The following is a 22,131-nucleotide window of genomic DNA, read 5'->3' on the forward strand; positions in this document are numbered from 1 at the left end:
AATTCCCAAATCAAGGTTGGGCAAGTATCTATTCCGTCACCCCTAAATAGAATCATCACCCAATCCAAATTTAAGAATCAGAGCAACCAACATTAAAATGCAAATTTTTGGTATTTCAGGTACTAAAATTAAGGTTTCTGAAATAAAAAGCATATTGTGTGTTTGCATTACTGTTATGCACACAAGGAATGAATTAACAATAATATCTTACCAGTGCTGTTTCATGAGACTGAGGTTGCTTGAAATTAATGATTTCCAAAGCAAGTGTTTTTTTAACTTTGGCTAGGTCTGCTTCTCTGGCTGCTTGTAGTAAAGAATGACCTTTAAATTCATCTGTTAGTGAAATAATGATTGACATAATGAAGATTTAATATTTATAAAAATCTTTAGCATGATTATAAATAGGCAGGGAAACTATTAATTTTATATATTCCTCTCTTTTAGCAAAAGCGGTAATACAATAATATGATGAAAAACTGTAGAGGATGAAGGTACAGACTAATAAAAAAATTTTGAAATATGTATGCTCTGAGAGAAGTTTAAAACTGAGGCAAGCTAAATATCCACCAAAAGGGCACTAATTAAATAATTTATGGCATACTCACATACCAGCGATCTTTAAAGTTCTTACACAAAAGTAACAGATTTATATGTACTGGGATGAAAGTATACAGTACCGTTAAATGAAAAATTCAAGTAGTTAAAAACTAAGGATAAGCTGACCCAATTTTTTGGCGCCATTAGTCCTCTTCCTCCCACAACTACTGTCATCACAACTAATTATAGGTAACGATACGAAGACATTTAGACAAACAGTCACCAAAATATTAATAGTGATTAAGTCTTGACACAGAAAAGAATTATGGAGCTGGAAAAATTTTCAAGAAATATTTACTATATTATTATTTACAAAAGCATGTAAGAATTTTGAAAAAGTCATTTTAAAATAAATTATGTAAACAAGAAACTAAGGACATAAACTAAGTAAATCAGAAAAAGATAAAATTGTAAATTTTAAGTTAAATCAAATTCAATAAACTTGCTGAGCATGTCCTATGTGTAACAATACACTGAGCTGGATTAGAAGTCGGTAAATATACAGACCTAAACACAAATGTTATCAACACTTTTTTATTAGGTACAAGGCATTGTGCTAAGAAGACAAAGAATAATAAAACCAAAAATTTCTCTAAAAATTTAAGTTTCACCAGCAAGATAGAACATACACATAGAAAAATGACTATACAGTGCAAGACAGCATATGGTAAGAGTCACATGGGTGGGAGAGAATAAATGTGCTACAAAAAGGATTCATTATACAGACATCTGCCCAGTTGCAGTCTGCTTTGTGCTAGTGTGTAATCTGCTAGGTATCATCTGTTCAAGTACCAAAATAAATTTAAATTTCCACTTAAGCCAGATCAAAATCTCAGGGAACTCTTCCAGGGTGAAATAATTAGCTTAAAACATACTGAAACATAAATGATGACAACATCATTTTGGCTATGCCTTTTCATTAATTTATCACTTAGCAAAGATTTTCTCAGGTGTTTAACTTATCTAGACAAGTACCTAGAAATTGAGATGCAGATTCAAAATGCCCCCATTAAAAGTATTCTTAAGAAGAGATGATTATAAAGGAGCATGTGGGAATTTTGGGTTATGATGGAACTTAGGCTAGGAAAATAAGAAATGCTGCCTATCATATAGGACAGCCAACCCAATTCTTATATCCTTGGAGACTACATAGAAAACTGGTACAAAATTTTCAAAATTCATCTATTCATAAAATAATTAACACTGACTGAGGTGCTGGTTACAGGACAATAAGTGTTTGTTAAAACTCACAGAATCTATACTAAAAAAGATGAATTACACTGTATGTATATTATTCTTTAATTTAAAAATGAAATAAAAAGATTAAATAAGATCCAATGGGTAAGGTACTTACACAGGACTTGGGAAATAGTGCTCAAAAATGGCAGATATTACCTATTATCAATAGTACAAGATTATAAGCTCTATGAATTAAGAGGTTTTTTTCTGTTTTGTTCACTACTGCCTTTGTTATTCTATAAATGGTTGTGGACTGACTCATTTTCGTTAGCCTTTTTTTAAAAAAAAAGAAAGAAAAGGAGTCTCAGCACATGAATTAGACCTAGGCTTAAACAAACAAAAATATATATATACAAAGCGTGCAAATAAGATTCCTGTGGAATTCATGAAGAAAAGTATATGAGTAGAAATAAGCATATAAACTTGTAAGGGCTATAAACTTTCAAGAACTGAAGACTGTTATCTATCTAAATTAGATAAAACATGATCCCTAATAGCTTAACAAAAATGAGATATTTTCATTTTGCAGCAAGCAATACTGGGTTTAGGATATAAATACGTACAAGTCAATCTCTCCCGGAGCTCAGGAGTTGGAGCCATATCCACAGCACTTTTGCCATGGCAGTTCACTAAGGTAGGATCCGCACCATGGCTAAGTAACAAAGAGCAAACTTCTACACGATTCTTGGAAGCAGCCTCATGTAGTGGAGTAAACTGCCAGAGGTCCATAGCATTGACACAAGCTCCATGCTGAATTGAGAAATAAGAGTTTTAGCCCAGTGATCATTTCACTGGACCAAATAACTTGTAAGAACATTAATGTCACTGTAAATTTCAGTTCTCTTTGAAATGTCAATAAATGTTTCAATTTCAGCATTAAAAAAACAGCTTAAAATATTTTTGAATGTTTTAAATTTTTAAGGCAATGGTAATATTTGTTTTTGAACTACTCTAGTCTCTTAAAAATCTCAACAGCCAAAAAACATAAAAATTCATTTTAAGTTAAAAAACAACAAGGGAATACTATTCAATATTTTCAGTTTCTCCCACCTTCAGCAGTAGTTCTGTGACTTCATAATGTCCATAAGAACATGCGTTATGAAGAGGCACAAGTCCACTAAATGAAAAAAGGCAAATTAAAATACTTAATTTCAAACAACCTGTAGTCATTTATCTATGAAGTACTAAGAAACAAAAATCTAATAAATCCCAACATAATTATATTAAAAAATATTTTTAAGTTTTAATGAAAGAATACAAAACACGGCTTATGGTCAACCATGTTATGCTTATCATAAACCTTAACAATAACAAAAATACCAACCTCAAGAACATTTAGGTAAACAGAAGAAGAACAAGTGCTGATTGACAATCGCATGCTTTACCTATTAAGTATTTATAAAAAAGGAAATAGGAGCTCTGGTAGCATAGTGGCTAAGGCACTTGACTGCTAACCAGAAGGCTGGCGGTTCAAACCCACCAGCCACTCCTCAGAAGGAAGATGGGGCAATCTACTTCCGTAGTGATACTGCCCTGGAAACCCAAGGAGGGGTCGCTATGAGTTGGGTCTCGACGGCACACAAAAACAACAACAACAAAAAGAAAATAAACTGGTTGTGAATTGAAATATTCCTAATACTTTATTCACTTTCATGGTAATTTCCTAAAAATCAAATATCCTAACTATTATAACTTGTGTATCAATGTATGTTTTAAATGAGTCAGAAGCCCTTGTTTTCATGGTGTACTTCTCTTGATGACTCACCTATATTGTACACCCATCTGTTTTCAGACATGCACAAGGAAACAGATATGTATAAGAGCATCAGGTATTTATGCCCCTATACTATTGGGACATCATTCACGTATGGCACAAAATCTGGCAAAGCCAAAAGAAAAACAGAACATCTAAAAGTACATAATTGAAATGGATGGATTCCCCTTCTGATAATTATCTCCAGTACTGAGTTCTTCATTTCTAAGTTTAGACATAGAAAGGGGCAAAGTGGAAGAAACCTTCCTGTACGTTATTTCTGCTCTATGCTGCCAATCACAAGAATGTAATACGAATCCACTTTACCTGGGCAGTAGGTTCAATTAGCTTTAACCATCTTAAGGTAGAATACTGAGAAGTGTTAGCCCACCATATTGGATAGCAGACTCAATTCATATATATCACTGGATTCTAGATAGAAAACTGGTACAAATTTTCCAAAATTCATCCATTTATAAAATAAATGAAATAACAGCTTTCTTGCTTTCCTTCCATCACACCTCCCTTCCCATGTCCACCTTCACAAGAACCTGCTAGCTTTTCTCAGTTTAGATGCCTGACACTTCATCAGAGGGAAAGAAAAAAATAAAACTATAATGTTTTAAACTTATGATTTTGGGTTATTAATAAGAGATAATCCTGTCATATATGATGAATATTATGGCTATGCTACTATATTATCAGAATTTTCTATGTTTTATCTGTTTTTCCGAAAACCAATTAATGAGTTAAAAAAATAGTAATTGCAATTGAGAGAAATAACTTTTAATTTCAAATAACTGTAATAAAATTAAACTGATAATGAGTATCCTTAATAAACAGAAGCATGAAAATAAAATCTGAAGTCAAAACTAAATATTTTTAAAGTGCTATAAGCTATAAAGAAATGAGATATGTGACTTTCTTTGCTTAGTGCCTAAAAATTTGAAAATATCAGATGATGAAAATATAATAATCCACAAATGAATCCACTCAATGGATATAAAATTATATACCTACCCTTTGTCTTTTGCATGAACATCAGCACCATGCTGAAGAAGAAGCTGAACAATTCGAACTCTGTTGTAGCCTGCTGCAAGATGTAAAGGAGTTGACTAGAAAAGAAAAGAAAAATAATATAATCCCACAGCTTCCACTTCAGGTAAATGATTCTTACTTTGTCATTTACATATTTATTTAACCACAATGAATGTTAATATACATAGAAAATACTGGACGGAAATGCCAAAAATTCACATTTCATAACTGGCTGAGAGACAATTCACTCACTTCAAGTGTAAATTCTGACTTCAGTACTATCCATCCATTTTCCCTGCCTTAAGGCACTATACCACCAGAGCTCTCTTGCTTTTTTTTTTTTGTTGTTGTTATGTGCCGTCGAGTCAGCCCTGACTCATAGCGACCCCTCCTTGGGTTTCCGAGGCAGCATCACTACAGAAGTAGGATTGCCCAGAGGAGTGGCTGGTGGGTTTGAACCGCCAGCCTTCTGGTGAGCAGGCAAGTGTCTTAGCCACTATGCTACCAGAGCTCCCTCTCTTGCTTTTTAAAGCCCCATTAATCAATAAAACACAGGTAAGTATCTTTCTGACATTCTCTGGTTTCAGAGATCCATCCATCTGGTATCAAAGTGACATGCCACATCCCCTTCTGAATCTGGCTTGAATTTCTGGCAGTTCCCTTTTGATGTACTGCTGCAACTGTTTGAATTATCTTCGGCAAAGCTGTAGTTGTACATGATATTACTGATACTGCTCAATAAATTCCGCATTTTGTTGGATCACCTTTCTTTGGATTGGGCACGAATACGGGTATCTTCCAGTCAGTTGGCCAAGTAGCTGCCTTCAAAATTTCTTGGCATAGATGAGAGATAACCTCTAGTACTGCATTCATTTGCTAAAACATTTCAATTGGTATTCCACAAATTCCTGGAGCACTATTTTTTACCAATGCCTTCAGTTCACCTTGTACTTCTTCCTTCAATAATACCAGTTTTTAGGTATATGCTACCTCTTAAAATAGGTGAATGATAACCAATTCTTTCTGGTACTCTATATATTCCCTTCCATATTCTTTTGATGCTTCCTGTGTCATTCAATATTTTGCCCACAGAACCCTTCAGTATTCCAACTTGAGGTTTGAATTTTTTCTTGTTTTTTCAGCTTGAGAAATGCTAAGCATGTTCTTCCCATCTGGCTTTCTAACTCCAGGTCTTTGCATATTTCATTATAATACTTTGTCTTCCTAAGTCACCCTTTGAAATCTTCTGCTCAGCTCTTTTACTTCCATCCTTTCTTCCATTTGCTGTATTTAGCTACTCAACCTTCAAGAGCGTTCCATTTCACTTTTGAAAATTTCCAATTATCCTAGATTCATATTTCATATATTACATGTTCTGATTATTAATGTTTGCAGCTGTTTCTTCTCATTCTGAGAGATGCCCCATCTGCAAATGAAAAGTCCAGAAAGGTTTACTCCATCCACATCATTAAGGTTGACTCTCAGTGAGGACCTTTTCCCCAGTTGTATTTTAAGTGCTTTCCAACCTAAGGGGCTGGTACATCTTCTGGTACTATATTAGACAATATTTCCTGGCTCTTCATAAAGTTTCCCAGTAATATATCAGACAGTGTCTCACTATTATTAACATAAGGTTTTCAGTGGGCAGTTTGTGCACGACCCTCTCCTTCTTCCCAGTCTGTCTTAGTCAGGAAGTTCTGCTGAAACCTGTCCACCATGGGTGACCCTGCTGGTATTTGAAATATCGGTGCCATAGCCTCTAGCCTCACAGCAACACATAAGCCACCACAGTAAGACAAACCTACCAAAGAGTGGTAGAAGTTGTCAAAGTGAAATGGAACAGAAAAAGATAGATATCTTAAGCACCAGTGAGCTGAAATGGACTGGTATTGGTCATTCTGAATCAGACAATCATATGGTATACTATGCTGGGAATGACAAATTGAAGAGGAATGGTGTCACATTCATCATCAAAAAGAATGCTTCAAGATCTACCCTGAAGTACAATGCTGTCAGTGATAGGACAATGTCCATATGCCTGTTTTCCTCTCATACATTCCACATTTTGATTATTAATGGACATTTGCAGCTATTTATTCTCATTTTGAGTTATGCTAGATCAGCAAATGAAGGTCCCAAAAGATTTACTCCATCCACATCAGTAAGGTCAACTCTACTTGGAGAAGGCAACTCTTCCCCAGTTGTATTTTTGAGTGCTTTCCAACCTGAGGGGCTCATCTTCTGGCAGCGGATCAAATGATGCACTGCTATTCATAAGGTTTTTACTGGCCAATTTTTTTTCAGAAATAGACCACTAAGTCCTTCTTCCTAATCTGTCTTAGTCTGGAAGCCCCAATGAAATTTCTCAGTGACCCTGCTGGTATTTGAATTACTGATGACATAGTTTCTAGCATCACAACAACACACAAGCCACCACAGTATGTCAAATTGAAAAATGAGTGTTTACTTGTGTTTTATTGACTATGTAATGGTATCTGACTGAGTGGATCACAACACATTATGTATAACATTGGGAATGGGAATTCTAGATCACATAACTGTGCTTATTAGTAACCAGTCCATGGACTAAGAGACAATCATTTAAACAAGGGGATACTGCATAGATTAAAATCAGGTAGGGTGTATGTCAAGGTTGTATCCTTTACCATACTTAATTCAATCTATATGGTGAGCAATATGAGAAGCTGGACTATATGAAGAAGAATGTGGCATCAGGACTGAAGGAAGACTCATTAACAACCTGTGACTTGTATATGTAAAACTGGCTTACTGAAAGCAAAGAGAAAGCACTTAGTGATGAAGATCAAAGCCTACAGCCTTCAATATGGATTATATCTCAACATAAAGAAAATAGAAATCCTCACAATTGGATCAATAAGGAACATCATGAAAAAAAATTTGATAAAAGATTGGAGTTGTTAAGGATTTCATTTTACTTGGATTTACAATCAATGGCCATGGAAGCAGCAGTCAAGAAATCAAATGATGTACTACATTAGGCAAATGTGATGCAAAAGATCTCATTAAAGAGTTAAAGAGCAAAGATGTTGCTTTGAAGACTAAACTGTGCCTGACCCAAGCCATTCCACTTTCAATCACTTCATATGCATATGAAAGCTGGCAAATGAATAAGGAAGACTGAAGAAGAATCGATACATCTGGGCTATGGTGTTGGTGAAGAATAATTGAATATATCACAAACTTCCAGAAAAACAAAAAAATCTGTCTTAAAAGTACAGCCAACACGCTCCTTAGAAGCAAGGATGATGAGATGTTGTCTTACATACTTTGGACATGTTATCAGGGGATCAGTTCCTGGAGAAGGACATCATGCTTGATAAAGTAGAGGGTCAACACAAAAGTTAAAAACCCTCAATGAGAAGGACTACACAGCTGCAACGGTAGGCTCAAATATAACAAGAATTTTAAGGATGGTGGTGCAGGACTAAGCAGTGTTTCAGTCTATTGTATATAGGTTTCTATGAATTGGAACCGACTACATAGCTCCTAACAACAACACATTGATCAAGTCCTACCCCACCTACCCTACATTATTTCTTATTTCTTTCTAACACTCTCACTTTTCAGAGAAGACGTATCAGTGCTCTTATGCCCTGTAACTGGATGCATTCTTCCTTATCTTACTCAAATCCTGCCCATCTTTCAAGTTCTAACTTTTCAATCCCAATTCTATCGTAAGCTCCTACCTGAAGATCTAGTTCTCAAAATTTTTCTTTAAGAGAAAAGGTTGAAAAGCATTCCTAAAGAACTGTTAGCATAGTGGCTAAAGCACTTGACTGCTAACCAGAAGGCTGGCGGTTCAAATCCACCAGCCACTCCTCGGAAGGAAGGTTGGGCAATCCTACTTCCGTAGTGATACTGCCTCGGAAACCCAAGGAGGGGTCGCTAGGAGTCGGGGCCGACTCGACGGCACATGACAACAACAACAACAAAGAACTGTTAAGAAACTTCAGTGGAAACAAAAAGGACAATGTACCGCCTTCAGTCCATATAGCTGTTAGCAATGTGTCAAAACAAATCTGCTACACTGAATGCAATGAAATATATTAGGATAATCTATATCTTGACATCTTAGTAAAATATATTCATATAATTCATGTATCATATACAGCATATAAATACAAGAGGAAAATACAGTTCTTTCCCAACTAATTTCTGTCATATTTAAATTTTAACCAAGTTATTCTCTGTTCAAACTCAACATGGTAATTAAAATAATCAAATTTCTCACCTTTTCTGTTAATCAGAAATAACATTATTTTAATTAAAAGCTTCTCTGCAGCCATAGTAATTTTACCACATTTGCTCAATTACCTGAACTTTAAATACTGTAACAGCTTTTCACACAGGTTCTAATTTTTTTTTAATGCACTTTGTTTTTCCTGTTTCCTATTTGGGGCCATAAGATTTAGTAAGATCTTTAATTTATTTTCTTCACATACGCTGAATGTCAAGATATAAAAGAATTACTACATATTGTATTATCTTATCTACACTGTTTTCAAGGCACCCCATAAATTTTACATGTTCTGACAGTCTATGAGTTTATTTACAAGCATTGCACAGCTAATAATGAGACAAAGTAGAATAATGTAAGAGAATCCTGAATGGAATGTCAAGAAACCTGATTACATTCTTATATCTTAGGAAATCCTGTGAAAGTCCTATCACTTATGTACCTGGGTTTCTTCATGTGGGTTTCATCCTAACAGTCTTAGCTTTGTAGTGATGCTATAACACAAATGCCACAGTGGGTGGCTTTAACAAACATAAATTTAGTTTCTCACAGTATCTTAGTTATGTAGTGCTGCTATAACAGAAATACCACAAGTGGCTATTTCTACACTAAATATTGCCTCATTAACCTAACAAAGAAAATCCATTCCCTAATGGGACTATAACCACAGGTACGAAGATTAAGATTTATAACTCTGTACTTTTAGAGGACACAATTCAATCCATAATACATAATTTAGGAAGCTAGAAGTCTGAATTCAGAGCATTGGCTTCAGGGGAAGAACTCTCTCTGCTGGCTCTGAGAAGTTGCTTATCTCTTTTCAGCTTCTGCTCCTCGGCAATCTTCATGTCACACAGCATCTCTTTCTCCATCAGAGCTTGTTTCTCTCTGTGCTTGTTCTGCTCTTTTTGTATCTTTAGGTGATTGGCTTAAGACATACCTTACACAAAAAAAGAAAATCCTACTCCCAAATTGGATCACATCCACAGTATAGAGTTAGGATTTATAACACATATTTTAAGAGGACACAATTCAATCCACAATACTAGCTATCTTAAAAACTTGTGAAAATAAAGTTTTCTCCGATTTATAAACACATTTAAAATGTTAAATGGCATAAAAAAAATTGGAGATTAAAATACATACTATCAAATATGCCAATCCATATGTCAATTACATCTTAATTGATACCTCCTGGCTGGTAAATGAAAGGCTGGCCATTTGAACCTACCCAAAGACTGTATGGAAAACAATGCCTGGTGTTCTGCTTCTCTAAAGATTACAACAAGAAAACCTATGGAGTAGTTCTAGTCTGGAACACATGGAGTCACCATGAGTTGGGAATTGATGAAATGTCATAATAACAAAAATATATGGCTCTGAATGATGCAAACGGTTCAGCACTTGACAATTAGCCAAAAGGATGACAGTTCACAGAAGCATATCTATAGAAAATAGTTACCCATGGCAAGCACTGAAATTGCATCCCTGTCCAAAGAGCTGACTTTAGATAACTTTACCATAGTATCAGCTCAAGAAACAAGTCAAACTTGTTAATCTTTTACTTAACACATTATGGCACTACATGACAATTTCAACTGCCCTTCCTTGATTTCATTGATAAAAATTGGCCTATGATGTGCTCAAAGCCATGCAGACCTTCCTGGAAGAAACTATGCTGGAGCCCGCAGTGTTACGAGTTTTAAGTCCAAAGCTTCCCCAGGGTGTAGGACACATTAGAACACAACACACTTTGGAAAAAGCCCACATCTGAGACCACTAGCACCTGCAATCATGCCCCACTGAGTCCACCTGGTACTCATCCCCAGAGAGGAAAGAGGAGAACATTTCGGAATCAGATGTTGTTGGGTGCAGTAGTGTGCAGAGAGGATGGACAGCAGGTGGGCTTTAAGACTACTTTGGAGCTGGAGCTGGGGTCATCCCAAACGGGAGAGCAGGAAGAATGATAGGAGCCTGTAAAGGGGTAGGGAGTGGAAAGTGAAATAATTGGATTTGCCTCCTTGAGCTGCTTTTCCAAATCTCTTTGACCCACTGTAGATAATCACATTAAAATTAATGTCCACACATAGGCTCAGGCTAGACAGCAAGAAATAAGTTTTTCTACCTGCGCTTGACCCCTAATAACTTGGAGATAAGGCTGCATGCAGATAAGAATTTCTCAGGGAGAAAAAGATCACACAGTCTGCCTTGACCCATGGAGACTCTCAAATATAGAAAAAGTATTAGTTTCAACTAGCTCAATGATCCCTCACAGCTGGTGATGGAAACTGTGATGGTTAACAGAAACGGTTCCTTGGCACTTCCCTTCAAGTAGTGCCCAGGGCACGTGGCATACCTGCTGCCATACTTTAGAAGTGCCTCTGAAGCTTCTAACACCCAGAGGCACCTGGCAGACAGGCCTGGTAATATACCTGTAAAAGGTCACAGCCTTGAAAATCCTAAGAAGTTCTACTCTGAACATACGGGGTTGCCATAAGTCGGAACAGAATGGATGGCAAATAACAACAAGTGAGGTAATGTTAGGTAGAGAACTGCAAATACAGGACTAGAAATCAGGAGAGGTGAGGGCTAAAAACAAATTTCTTCTTCACTTGTGGTCATTTAAAATACTACAGCATCTACCATGTATCTGGCACCACCATGTTAAATGCTAGGAAGAGCATGGTAGACCAGACTGACTCAAACTTTGCCTTATGGATCTTCTTACTCTTCAAAAATGTACCAAAGCCCCCAAATGAAATATATATAAACCAATTCAGAAGGACAAAAGATGAGGATACAAAATATTTTAGTTCCTGAGGAGTCAATAATGAGAGAAAACAGATAAAGTATGACAAATTCTGATAAGGCAACTTCAGGATGCCATGAGAGGACAGAGAACAAATACCTAAACCACTCTAAGGAACTAGTAAAAGGGAAGGAGGGTGTCAGGAAAGATTCTCAGAAGAACTGTTTTATAAGCTGAGACTTGAGGATCAACAGCAATCACTGAGGCAAAAAAGATGGGAAAATTTATTCCAGGTAGTGTGAAGACATGTTGGGACCCAGAGAATATAGTATATTTGAAGAACTTAAATAAATAAAAGTTAATGGCTAAGTGAAATGTATGCTATTGAGGGAGACACTATGAACAACAGGAAACCACCAAAAGATATTAAAGCAGAAAATTACTTGTTAAATGGTAGTTTCAGAAAGATCACTCAATGAAGGCAAACACTGACATATGGGTGATAGATGAGTAGACAGGCTGAATGATTAGGTATGTCTATGTAGCAGGAGTGTGCCCATGACCATGTATATAGTTGGCAGACAATGTTTCTACAAGTGTATTTGTATGTATGTTCTGTAAGAATTCCCAAGTATAAAGTAGAGCTGACAAGGGACAAGGTTGTAGTCACTTCTTGGCCACAGCCAGCTACCCAGAGGAAGCGAGCAGCTGTGGTGTTGGGACCAGAGTCGCAGGGGACATCAAACTCAACTGGCATAACGTACTACACAAAAACATTGTTCCACATCCTACTTTGATGAGTAGCGACTGGGATCTTAACAGCTTGCAAGCAGCCATTTAGATGCAATGATGGGTCTCTCTTCATCCAGAGCAAACAAGAATGAAGAAAACCAAAGACACACAGAAATAATTAGTCTAAATGACTGGTATAGCATGTGATCCTCAGCCTACAGTACTATGATACCAGAAGAACTAGATGGTGTCCAGTTACCACTATCAACCACTCAGAGGGGAAATCTATGTAAGAGATCCTGGATAGAGTGGGAGAACATTGTGGAACAAAACTCAAAATCATTTAAAAAAAAAAAGGCCAAGTTTGCTGGTCTGATAGAGCCTAATGGAACCACTGAGACTATGGCTCCTAGCTGCCCTTCAGGTCTGGAACTGAACCCACTCCTGTGGCTTCCAGCCAAACAAAAGACAAACATATGAGCTGAACATTTTCATTAGATAGATACACTCCTTGGAGAGATCAATCCTGGGAGAACAGAAGGGCTGTGTATGCACAGGGAGACAGCTCAGGAGGCAGGAGTGCATGGGAGAGAGGACACAGGGAAGAGGTAACTATGGGGAGGAAGTGGAAGAGAAGCGGTTGCATTGAGGGAAACTGCAGTCAATGTCATGAGACAAAAGTGTATATGAGCAGCTGTATAGAAAGAGAATTTGCTCTATAAACTTTTACCCAAATCATAATTTAAAAAAAAAAAAAAGATCACTCTAGCTGCTACATGAAGAATAAATCAGAGCGGAGAAAATCTGACGGCAAGAGACCTGAACAGAAGCCTGTATTACTAATTCAGCAGGGAGATAATGACAGTGTCAGCAACTAAGAAGTAGCTGAGCTATGGGAGTGGATGAATTCATAGGTGTAGTGGGTACAGAATAATCTGGATGAGACTTTACAAGTAAATTATTCTAATATGCTTTGTAATTATGCAAACTAAAAAAAAAAACCTCACTGCTGTGAAGTCGGATCCAACTCATAGTGACCCCTCCTTGGGTTTCTGAGGTGGTATCCCTATGGAAGTAGATTGCCTGGTCTTCCTCCGGAGTGGCTGGTGGGTTTGAATCGCCAGAAGATTAGCAGTCAAATGCCTTAGGCACTACGCTACCAGAGCCCCCTTAGTATTACTAAAAGTGATTACTAAATACTTTTAGTATTACTAAAAGGCAAAAGATTCAATAAAATGCATATAATAAATTTTAGAAAATGGTAAATACAAAGAGAAAAAATACAACTTTGAATCAGGATGATATGAACAAGTTTATACTACATCAGAGTCACTGCTAACCAGAAGGCTGGCGGTTCAAACCCACCAGCCACTCCTCGGAAGGAAGGTTGGGCAATCCTACTTCCGTAGTGATACTGCCTCGGAAACCCAAGGAGGGGTCGCTATGAGTCGGGGACGACTCGACGGCACACAACAACAACAACAACAACAGAGTCAAGAGGTTTTTCCCTCTAGCAATAAATAAATAAAGAAAAGAAAAGAAACATACTATTCAACATTATGTATTAAATGCTGTCTTTTGATTCAGAGCAATTAAAATCAGGTAGCCTAGGACAAAACTTAGTAAATGGCTACCACATAGTGCCAAATTTATACCTCGATTGTCAAGTGGTAATCCAATGATAAAAGTATTTTCTCATTGCTAAGATAATTAACATAGTATAATTTTAATTCTGAATAAATAAAGCAGATTCATTTGTAAAATACTCATTGATAATTTTAAATTGGCTATAAGCTAGTTAATACTTAATCAAATGTTCAAAAAGACATCATTATACACAGGATAGTAATCATTGCCAGTGTATGCATGTCAGATTTATTCTAGTAACAGGTGTTCTCGCAGAGAATATTGTAAAAGACAAAAATATGTAGAGTGGTAAACTATGAAACAACTGGAAATACAAAAACTCTTATCTGTATTTTCATAATATATGATGTTTATAGGAAAAAAAACTTATTTAAATAAATCTCATATTCAAATTTTCTTATAGAGTCAAACAGTTTGGAATCGGGCCATAGGTGGAAAAAAAAACAAACCTAAATATATCTAATCTTTGTTTTTTATGATATGGATTTTGCAACTCAGTATAAAACCTTTAAGTTTGCTTTAAATTATCCTACAAATAGACAAACAAATAAATAAACTGCATAGCAAAATAGTGAAAACTGACAAGCATGTCATAAAACAGTGCCTGCAACCCCTGAATGATTTTTACCTAAGTCTAGGCAGCATGGTATAAGGAAATGAGTAAGATCTTGGGTTTGGATTCTGGCTTTGGAAAATTTACTAGGTATGTGTCTTTGGGCTAATTTCTTAATGTCTCTAAGTCTTGGTTTCCAGTAACTATAAAATGTGAATTATAAATTCCTATCATACAGGGCAGTTTTACAGATTAACAGTAACTATACAAAGCACCTAATCCATCCTCTCTCCTTACTTATCAATATGGCTAGGTTCTAAAGATCAGGTTGTTACACGAAAATCAGTATTATGTGCAAATAGAGAATGACTACATTTGGATAACTGCCAAATTACATTATTATACTAACTGTCAAACCACTGACAATCATGGCCTACCCAGGTTGACAAATAACCTTAACCATACCAGACAGCGTTACTCTTGCTTCACACCTCAGTGTTCCTTACTGCCAGACATATGTCGTTAATGGGAAAAATAGATGGATAATAGATTTTTCACTATTATCATATAAGTGAAATGTCAGATAATAAGGTAGTCAACAAGTGAGGAGAGAGTGTACAGTATCTGTCATGTAAAAAGTGCTTACCAAATGGTTGTTGTTAGGTGCCATGAAGTCGGTTCTGATTCATAAGAACCCTATGTACAACAGAACAAAACACTGCTCAGTCCTGCACCATCCTCACAATTGTTGCTATGTTTGAGCCCACTGTTGCAACTATTATATCAATCCTTCTTGTTGAAGGTTGTCCCCTTTTTCGCTGATCCTCTACTTTACCAAGTCTGATGTCCTTTTCCAGGGACTGGTGATAACATGACCAAAATACAAGAGACCAAGTCTCACCTTCCTCACTTCTAAGGAGCATTTCGGCTGTACTTCTTCTAAGAGGTTTGTTTGTTCTGGCAGTCCATGGTATATTCAATATTCTTTGCCAACACCATAATTCAAAGGCATTAATTCCTCTTTTGTCTTCCTTATTCATTGTCCCTGTACTAAGAACCTCCTAGATCCAGAGGAAGTTGCTGACAAGACACATGGAGATCTCTAAGGAATGCCAGGCCCACAGATGTTGAAAGGAGACAAGGATCTTCCCTCTAGAGCTGGTACCTTGAATTTGAGCTTTTAGCCTCCTAAACTGTCAGAGAATAAATTGTTTGTTAAAGCCATTCACTTGTGGTAGTTCTGTTATAGCAGCATGAAACTAAGACAACCAGCCATTAATATAAAGTTCCTAGGAAGGTTGGGCAATCCTACTTCCGTAGTGATACTGCCTCGGAAACCCAAGGAGGGGTCGCTATGAGTCGGGGCCGACTCGACGGCAAACAACAACAAGAAAACCTAATAAGCACAAAATCAGAGCTTATTAAATATCCCTCAGACACAGAGGCATGATTAATCTGCTTGCTAGGATAGCTAACACGCATTTTGAGACAGTGATATTTAGATCAGAATCTAAACAAATTAAAAACTAGAGAATCAATATGGGCATGAGTCCACAAAAACAAATATATCTCATCACTGATGCCTGTCTTTTGAAGGGATATTTTAAGTAGTACCATAATGAAATTAAGCCATCTTCTTTAAGTTTCTCAACTCTTGGGCTATTACAAAGCAAATTTTAAAAAGAAACCATCTGGAGAATGAAAATTGATATTACAAAGTAGAAATGGAACAAGCAAAAAGGTATTTTATTTACATCTTTTTCAAAAGCTATGTCTCTTCTATCTTACCACTATCATACATTACATTATTAGATCCTCTTATAATAATATGCTTTCTTTCCCACTGTAAGACTTTTCCTTTGGTCCTGGTCCTCTTGGTCAATGATCCTTCTGAACCTAAACACACTTAACAACAAGTATGGTCTCATCACAGTGGACTACGTCAGGACCATTAACAGACTTTTACCTTTAAGCAGTACTTTTCATTAACAGATAAGACATCATTCCTATAGCCTACTTTTTTTTTTAATGTATTAATGTATTTTTTAAAGTCACAATCTCTAAAATGGAAGGGAGAAGTGCAACAATAGCTCCTCACAGAGCTGTTCCAAGGCTAAAATGACATAAAAGATACAAAAACATTTTGAAAATACAAGCTAGGAACTATTACTATCACCACATAACAAATGAGAAAATTGAGGAACAAAGAGGTTAACACAGCAAGTTAACAGAGTCAGGGATCAAATCTTATCACTCTGCTTTCCTTCTTTTCCTTTGCCTATGCTTAAAATTTAGATTATCCTCTTTGGCTGAGTGTTCAGGTTATGGATAGCATGTCCAGAAATAGACTAATGTGGCTGAACAGCAGGAAGAGTTCCTCCCGTAGGGCAGGGATCTCCTTGGTAGTTCTCACTATTGAATACTTTTGAGGCACAGGCCATAATATATTGAACTCTATCAATAATTACAGTGTGACCATAACATTGGATAAAGGCCCCAGAAATGTGAGGCTTCTAAATAAAAGAAATTATATAAAAATAGTAGGTAATGAAGGATAAGGAAAATAACAGAATACTAAAATTAGAGGGTATACTTAGTCTAGCCTCTCTCCAGCATAGGATTTTATTTTTCTACATATCTCTTAACAGATACTCATTTTGGTCTCTTCTTTAACTAAGCCTTAACTAAATCTATACTATTTCTCACAGAGTAACTTCCTGGCTACTTTCCCAGTCACCCTCTTGTTCATTAATATCCTTTTGTAAAGTATGACAAGGTATCCTGGAATGGTGCAAACTGTTAAAGCACAACTACCAGCCAGAAGGTTGTCAGTTGGAATTTACCTGGAGGTGCTTCAGAAGACAGCTCTGATAATCTGCTTCCAAAAGGCCACAGCTTTGAAAACTCTATGAAGCAGGTCTACTCTGCACTCATGGGGTCACAACGAGTCAGAATCAACTCTACAACAACTAACAATGATGACAAAGTAAGACACACAGATTAGGCACTGAATCTACATAGGGTCTGATCCAAACCAGTGAGCTCTCATTTTTTTTAAAATATACTCAGGAAGAGCCTAGATGACAAGTGATCAGGGTTATCACAGTGAAGCTTCCACCATGGCATTGGTAGGTTGGATTAGTTGCCATTTCAGGCTTCTTCCAAATAAGATCCTATGAATTCTAGATAGACTACATAAACAGAGATAGAATACTAGCTGACTGAAATTCTATAGCCTCAGAGATGATGTTCTTCCAAAGTAACATATGTTCTAATCTTTAAGAAGAAACTTAAGGCATTCAAAATTGGTAGCATTTATGAAATATAAAGCAAGTTTCCAGCCTTCAACTGCCTTACATAGTAAAAATTTATTTTAAAGTGAGAATATAAAGAGACTATCTTCAAGTGCATGTATTGGGTAGAAAATGAGAAGACAAGAAAGAACAAAAACCTATAGGGTAATCTTTGTGAGAATAAAGCTCTAAAGGACAACTTAATTCAATTTTAACTTAACATTATCATTTTGAAAACTCCAAGGGGATTTTTCAACAGCTAGCAATTTGTGTTTCCCATTTCCAGCCTCAGAACTAGCAGAATTGAAATATATGCAGGAAAATGAGTTTCTAGCATCCTCTCTTAGGGTCGTATGGGGGGGGGGATGTTTAGTATTCTCAGAAAGTGCAACATTAGTTTTACATTGTTTAATGAGAAACAGCTGGCAGATTTCATGTAAACCAGAATTCTTGCTCTGATAGTAACCTGCTATTTTATACTTTAAGGAGAGAAGTGTTGATACTACTCAAACCTCACATGAATTACTTTTTATAATTAATATTTGCAATCTTTGTTTCTCATACTAAACATCAAAGATTCTAAATAATGTATGACAGACATGACTTGTTCATGAAACAGTAAATAAGATGCACAATTAAAGATTAGATACCAGGGAACTATTTCATGTTGGATCATTAGATAGTCAAAATAACATGTAAAGTGAGAGACTCACAAATTCCTTTAGCTGATTTTAATGTGGCGAAGGAGTCCTAGTGGCATACTGGTTAAAGCAATCGGCTGTTATCCGAAACACTGGCAGTTTGAATCCACAACCCTCTCTGGGAGAAAAATGTGGCAGTCTGCTCCTGTACAGATTACAGTCTTGGAAACTTGATGGGACAGTTCTACTCTGTCTTACAGAGTCGCTATGAGTCAGAATTGACTCCATGGCGATGGGTTTAGGTTTTGGCTTTGTTTTGATTATCTTTAAGGACTTTAGAAAAACGCTGTCCCCTCAAAGTTCCTTTAGTGACAAGGTTTTTCTTATTTCTGGGTTTGCATATATGAATGCAGCAACCAGAGGTAGCTAAGGGCAGAGATCTCTAGCTCTGTTCTCTGACCCCTCTTCCCCAATTTTAATATGTATTGAACCCTTTCTAAAACCAGGGGAGTATGTCAGTGGGCATTTTTATGGTAGCAAAATAGAATATTATCATATTACTATTAAAAAACTAAAGCATCTTTACAAAATAAAAATCAAAATTAGAAACATTTTATGTTTAGAATTAGTCTGTTTCCAAATTTACTAGTGTGGCTACCCAAATATGAATTTCAAGTGATTGTGCATATTTATAGTGCATTTTTAAGGTTTTAGTACTCATGTCATCCTTAGCAAAGGAAAAGCTGAAAACAGTTTTCTTCATCAATGAAATGTTTTTGTCTAAATACCATAAAGCTTCCTGATACTTTCAGAAATTTACTTTTTTAATTGTAATTTCATTGAGCTACTAAATGAATGGATGAATATGTGTGAGAAAGAAAAATAGACTTCCTGAGAAATTTTGCTTCTCTTTAATAAAAGGCCTTTTAAAAAGGGGATGGGGGGAGGTAGGCTGCAATATAAGAATTACCAAGTCACTAGTAAACAATGAATTAAGATTGGTTTTGCATTGTGACGAAACGACTGCTTCTAATAATGCTAATTCAAAGCAGCAGATGATTTTGGAGTTCTCAAGGCATTATTATCTTAAGGCCCTGATACTGGTTATACTGGTTAATACATCTGGCTGCTAATCAAAAGGTTGGCAGTTCGAACCCACCAGCTGCTCTGCTGGAGAAAGATGAGGCAGTCTGCTTCCGTAAATATTTACAGCCTTGGAAAGCCTATTGGGCAGTTTTGCTTTGTCCTATAGGGTCTCTGTGAGTTAGAATCAGCTCCATGGCAGTGGGTTTGGTTTGGTTTTTAAAGCCATTATTAACTCTTGGTTCTCTTTTTTGCTACTTCTAATTAGGCTCAATTTCCTGAAATCAAACTTCTCTTTGCATTTACGTAAACCTTTCTATATACTAAGGTTTACCCTTTACTAGTGGAACTTAAGAACTTTTCCCAGAATACTATACTGTCAAATGACATTAAGTAAAGAGTTAATTTGTTTAAACCAAAAAGAGTATACAAATAATAATCATTATAAAGATGTTTTAAAATATCTCTATCATGTAATATCTAAGTGGTATATAGATTATGAAGCATAATAAAATAAACAGCACCCTACCATCCCACTCCACTGAAGATCAGACATTAGCAGTACCAGTGAAGTTACCTGGTGTGTTTCTGACACATTCTATTCCCTTGACACTCTAACATATGGTTGTTTTTCAAGTCACTGCTCTGTTTGTAATCTACCCTACTAATATAAGGTTTGGTCTATTTATAAAGGCAGGAAAATACTTCAAACTTAGACTTGAATAATTTTAAAAAGCTATGTTCAACTGTCATTTTTGTAATTTGACTTAGAAGTCAGATTTTAATAATTTGATACCATTAATTTAGCACTCAGTCCTTTCCTATCCCTCAATTAGTCTAATGTAGTCAACCCCAGGAAACTTGTGCTTCTGGATCTGAGTACAGGTAAACCCAAAGCTGAAGGAGGCTGCTGAGTAGAGCTAAAATGAACTTCTAAGTTTCTCTACCTGCTTTTTAACACTGTGGTCCACTTCTACTGAAAATTCTTTTTTCAAAGAGAGAAATAGAACACTGTTGGCACAGGTACTAATTACCCTCACCAGCAGAAATGTCATGCTTGACAAAATAGAGACTATTTCAGTAGAAATGATTCCCTAATGAAAACTAAAAAGACATTTTCAAGCCCTTATTGTTACCAAATGAATATACAGAACCATAAAGATTTTATCCAATATATCCCAACATAAGTAGGCAACAAAATTTGCTCTAAGGGATTTCTCCATTATGGTAAGACATGCACTGCTCAGCAAGATGTACTCTAAGTATGTGATTTGATTAGATTTATAATTAAACCTAAGGTACTTGAAGAGTTGCCTAATGTAGACCTACTGTATTCTGACCTTTTTCTAATCCTAAGTAATATACGAACCAGGATCCATTGAAATTGGAAATTAAAAACTGGCCTGACTTTTTTTTTTTCCCATCTCCCAAGATTTTGGCAAGAAAAGAGGAAGATGATCAGGGCACTAAAGGCCAGAGGGAGCCAGGCACATGCCCTAAGGTAATACTAACACTTTCTTAAAGGCAAAATATGGTATTACATAAACTGTATTCCAGATGCCATGAGTGTTTTGTCCAGTGTGACTCTATAGACTCTTATATAATCAAACTCTGTATAATAGGTAATTACTCTTAACTCTGATGAAAAATAACAAAATGCATTGAATTCTTCAATGCTAAAAACTGACAGGTCCTTTAGAGCTCATCTGGGCCAAACCCTTCACTTTTTAGTCTACAAAAAATTAGAACTCAGGAGATGCAATAAAACTTGCTCTGGTTTTATAACTAGTAGTAGTCATAACTTAAAACTTGGTCTTCTAGCTTTAAGATTCTTCTTTCCCTCAATACTAAACAAACAAAACCAAACTCATTGCTATCAAGCTGATTCCAACTCATAGTGACCCCCATTAGGTTTCTGAGGCAGTAAATCTTTACAGAAGTAGATTGTCTCATTTTCCTTTGCAGAGTGGCTGGCGGGTTTGAAATGCCAACCTTCTGGTTAGCAGTCAAATGCCTTAGGCATTGTGCCACCAGAGTTCCTTTCCCTCAATACTATGACTCCACAAAGATACACATAAAATTATTTTCTCTATTCTAAGGGGGAAAAAAATTAACTTACACTGTAAGATACCAATAAGTGTATTTGGGGAGCTACTGTAAAATCTTCTCTTATTCTTCCAGTTACAAAAGAAACATTTTTAGTTATCCATCTGAAAAAAAGGCATAATATATTTTGCCCAACTGACAATAAACATTGAGTTATATTTTCTTATAATATGGTATTCCAGCTATCTGTTAAAACATAGCAAACCACTCCAACTATAGTGGGATGTTTGGGCAGTTTTCTGCTCCATGCAGTGTGATCTAAAGGTGTTAAGATGGCTCATGTCACCTGCAGGCTGGAAAGGATGTTCAGTTGGACTTATACGCTAGCTGGGCCTCTCTACGTGGGTTCTTAGGCTGCCTCATGACATGGAAGCTGGGTTCCAAGGAACATTCCAAACTTAAGAAACTGGAAGCTGCCAGG

The 22,131-nt window shown here is 36.3% G+C and overlaps 1 protein-coding gene across 1 annotated transcript in view; it reads right to left on the reverse strand.

Annotated features, from left to right (window-relative positions):
* The window catches only part of LOC103198537 (poly [ADP-ribose] polymerase tankyrase-1), a 326,026-nt gene that overhangs the window by 114,745 nt on the left and 189,150 nt on the right, over positions 1-22,131 (reverse strand). The window contains exons 7-10 of the mRNA XM_007942708.2: positions 4,610-4,704; positions 2,887-2,953; positions 2,400-2,586; positions 212-333 (exon numbers count right to left, since the gene is read on the reverse strand). Of these exons, the coding sequence (XP_007940899.1) occupies positions 212-333; positions 2,400-2,586; positions 2,887-2,953; positions 4,610-4,704 (471 nt within the window). The remainder of the gene's footprint in view (positions 1-211; positions 334-2,399; positions 2,587-2,886; positions 2,954-4,609; positions 4,705-22,131) is intronic.

The sequence above is a fragment of the Orycteropus afer genome, unplaced genomic scaffold, assembly GCF_000298275.1.
Source record: "Orycteropus afer afer isolate SDZICR_OR568_19922 unplaced genomic scaffold, OryAfe1.0 scaffold00095, whole genome shotgun sequence".
NCBI lineage: Eukaryota > Metazoa > Chordata > Mammalia > Tubulidentata > Orycteropodidae > Orycteropus > Orycteropus afer.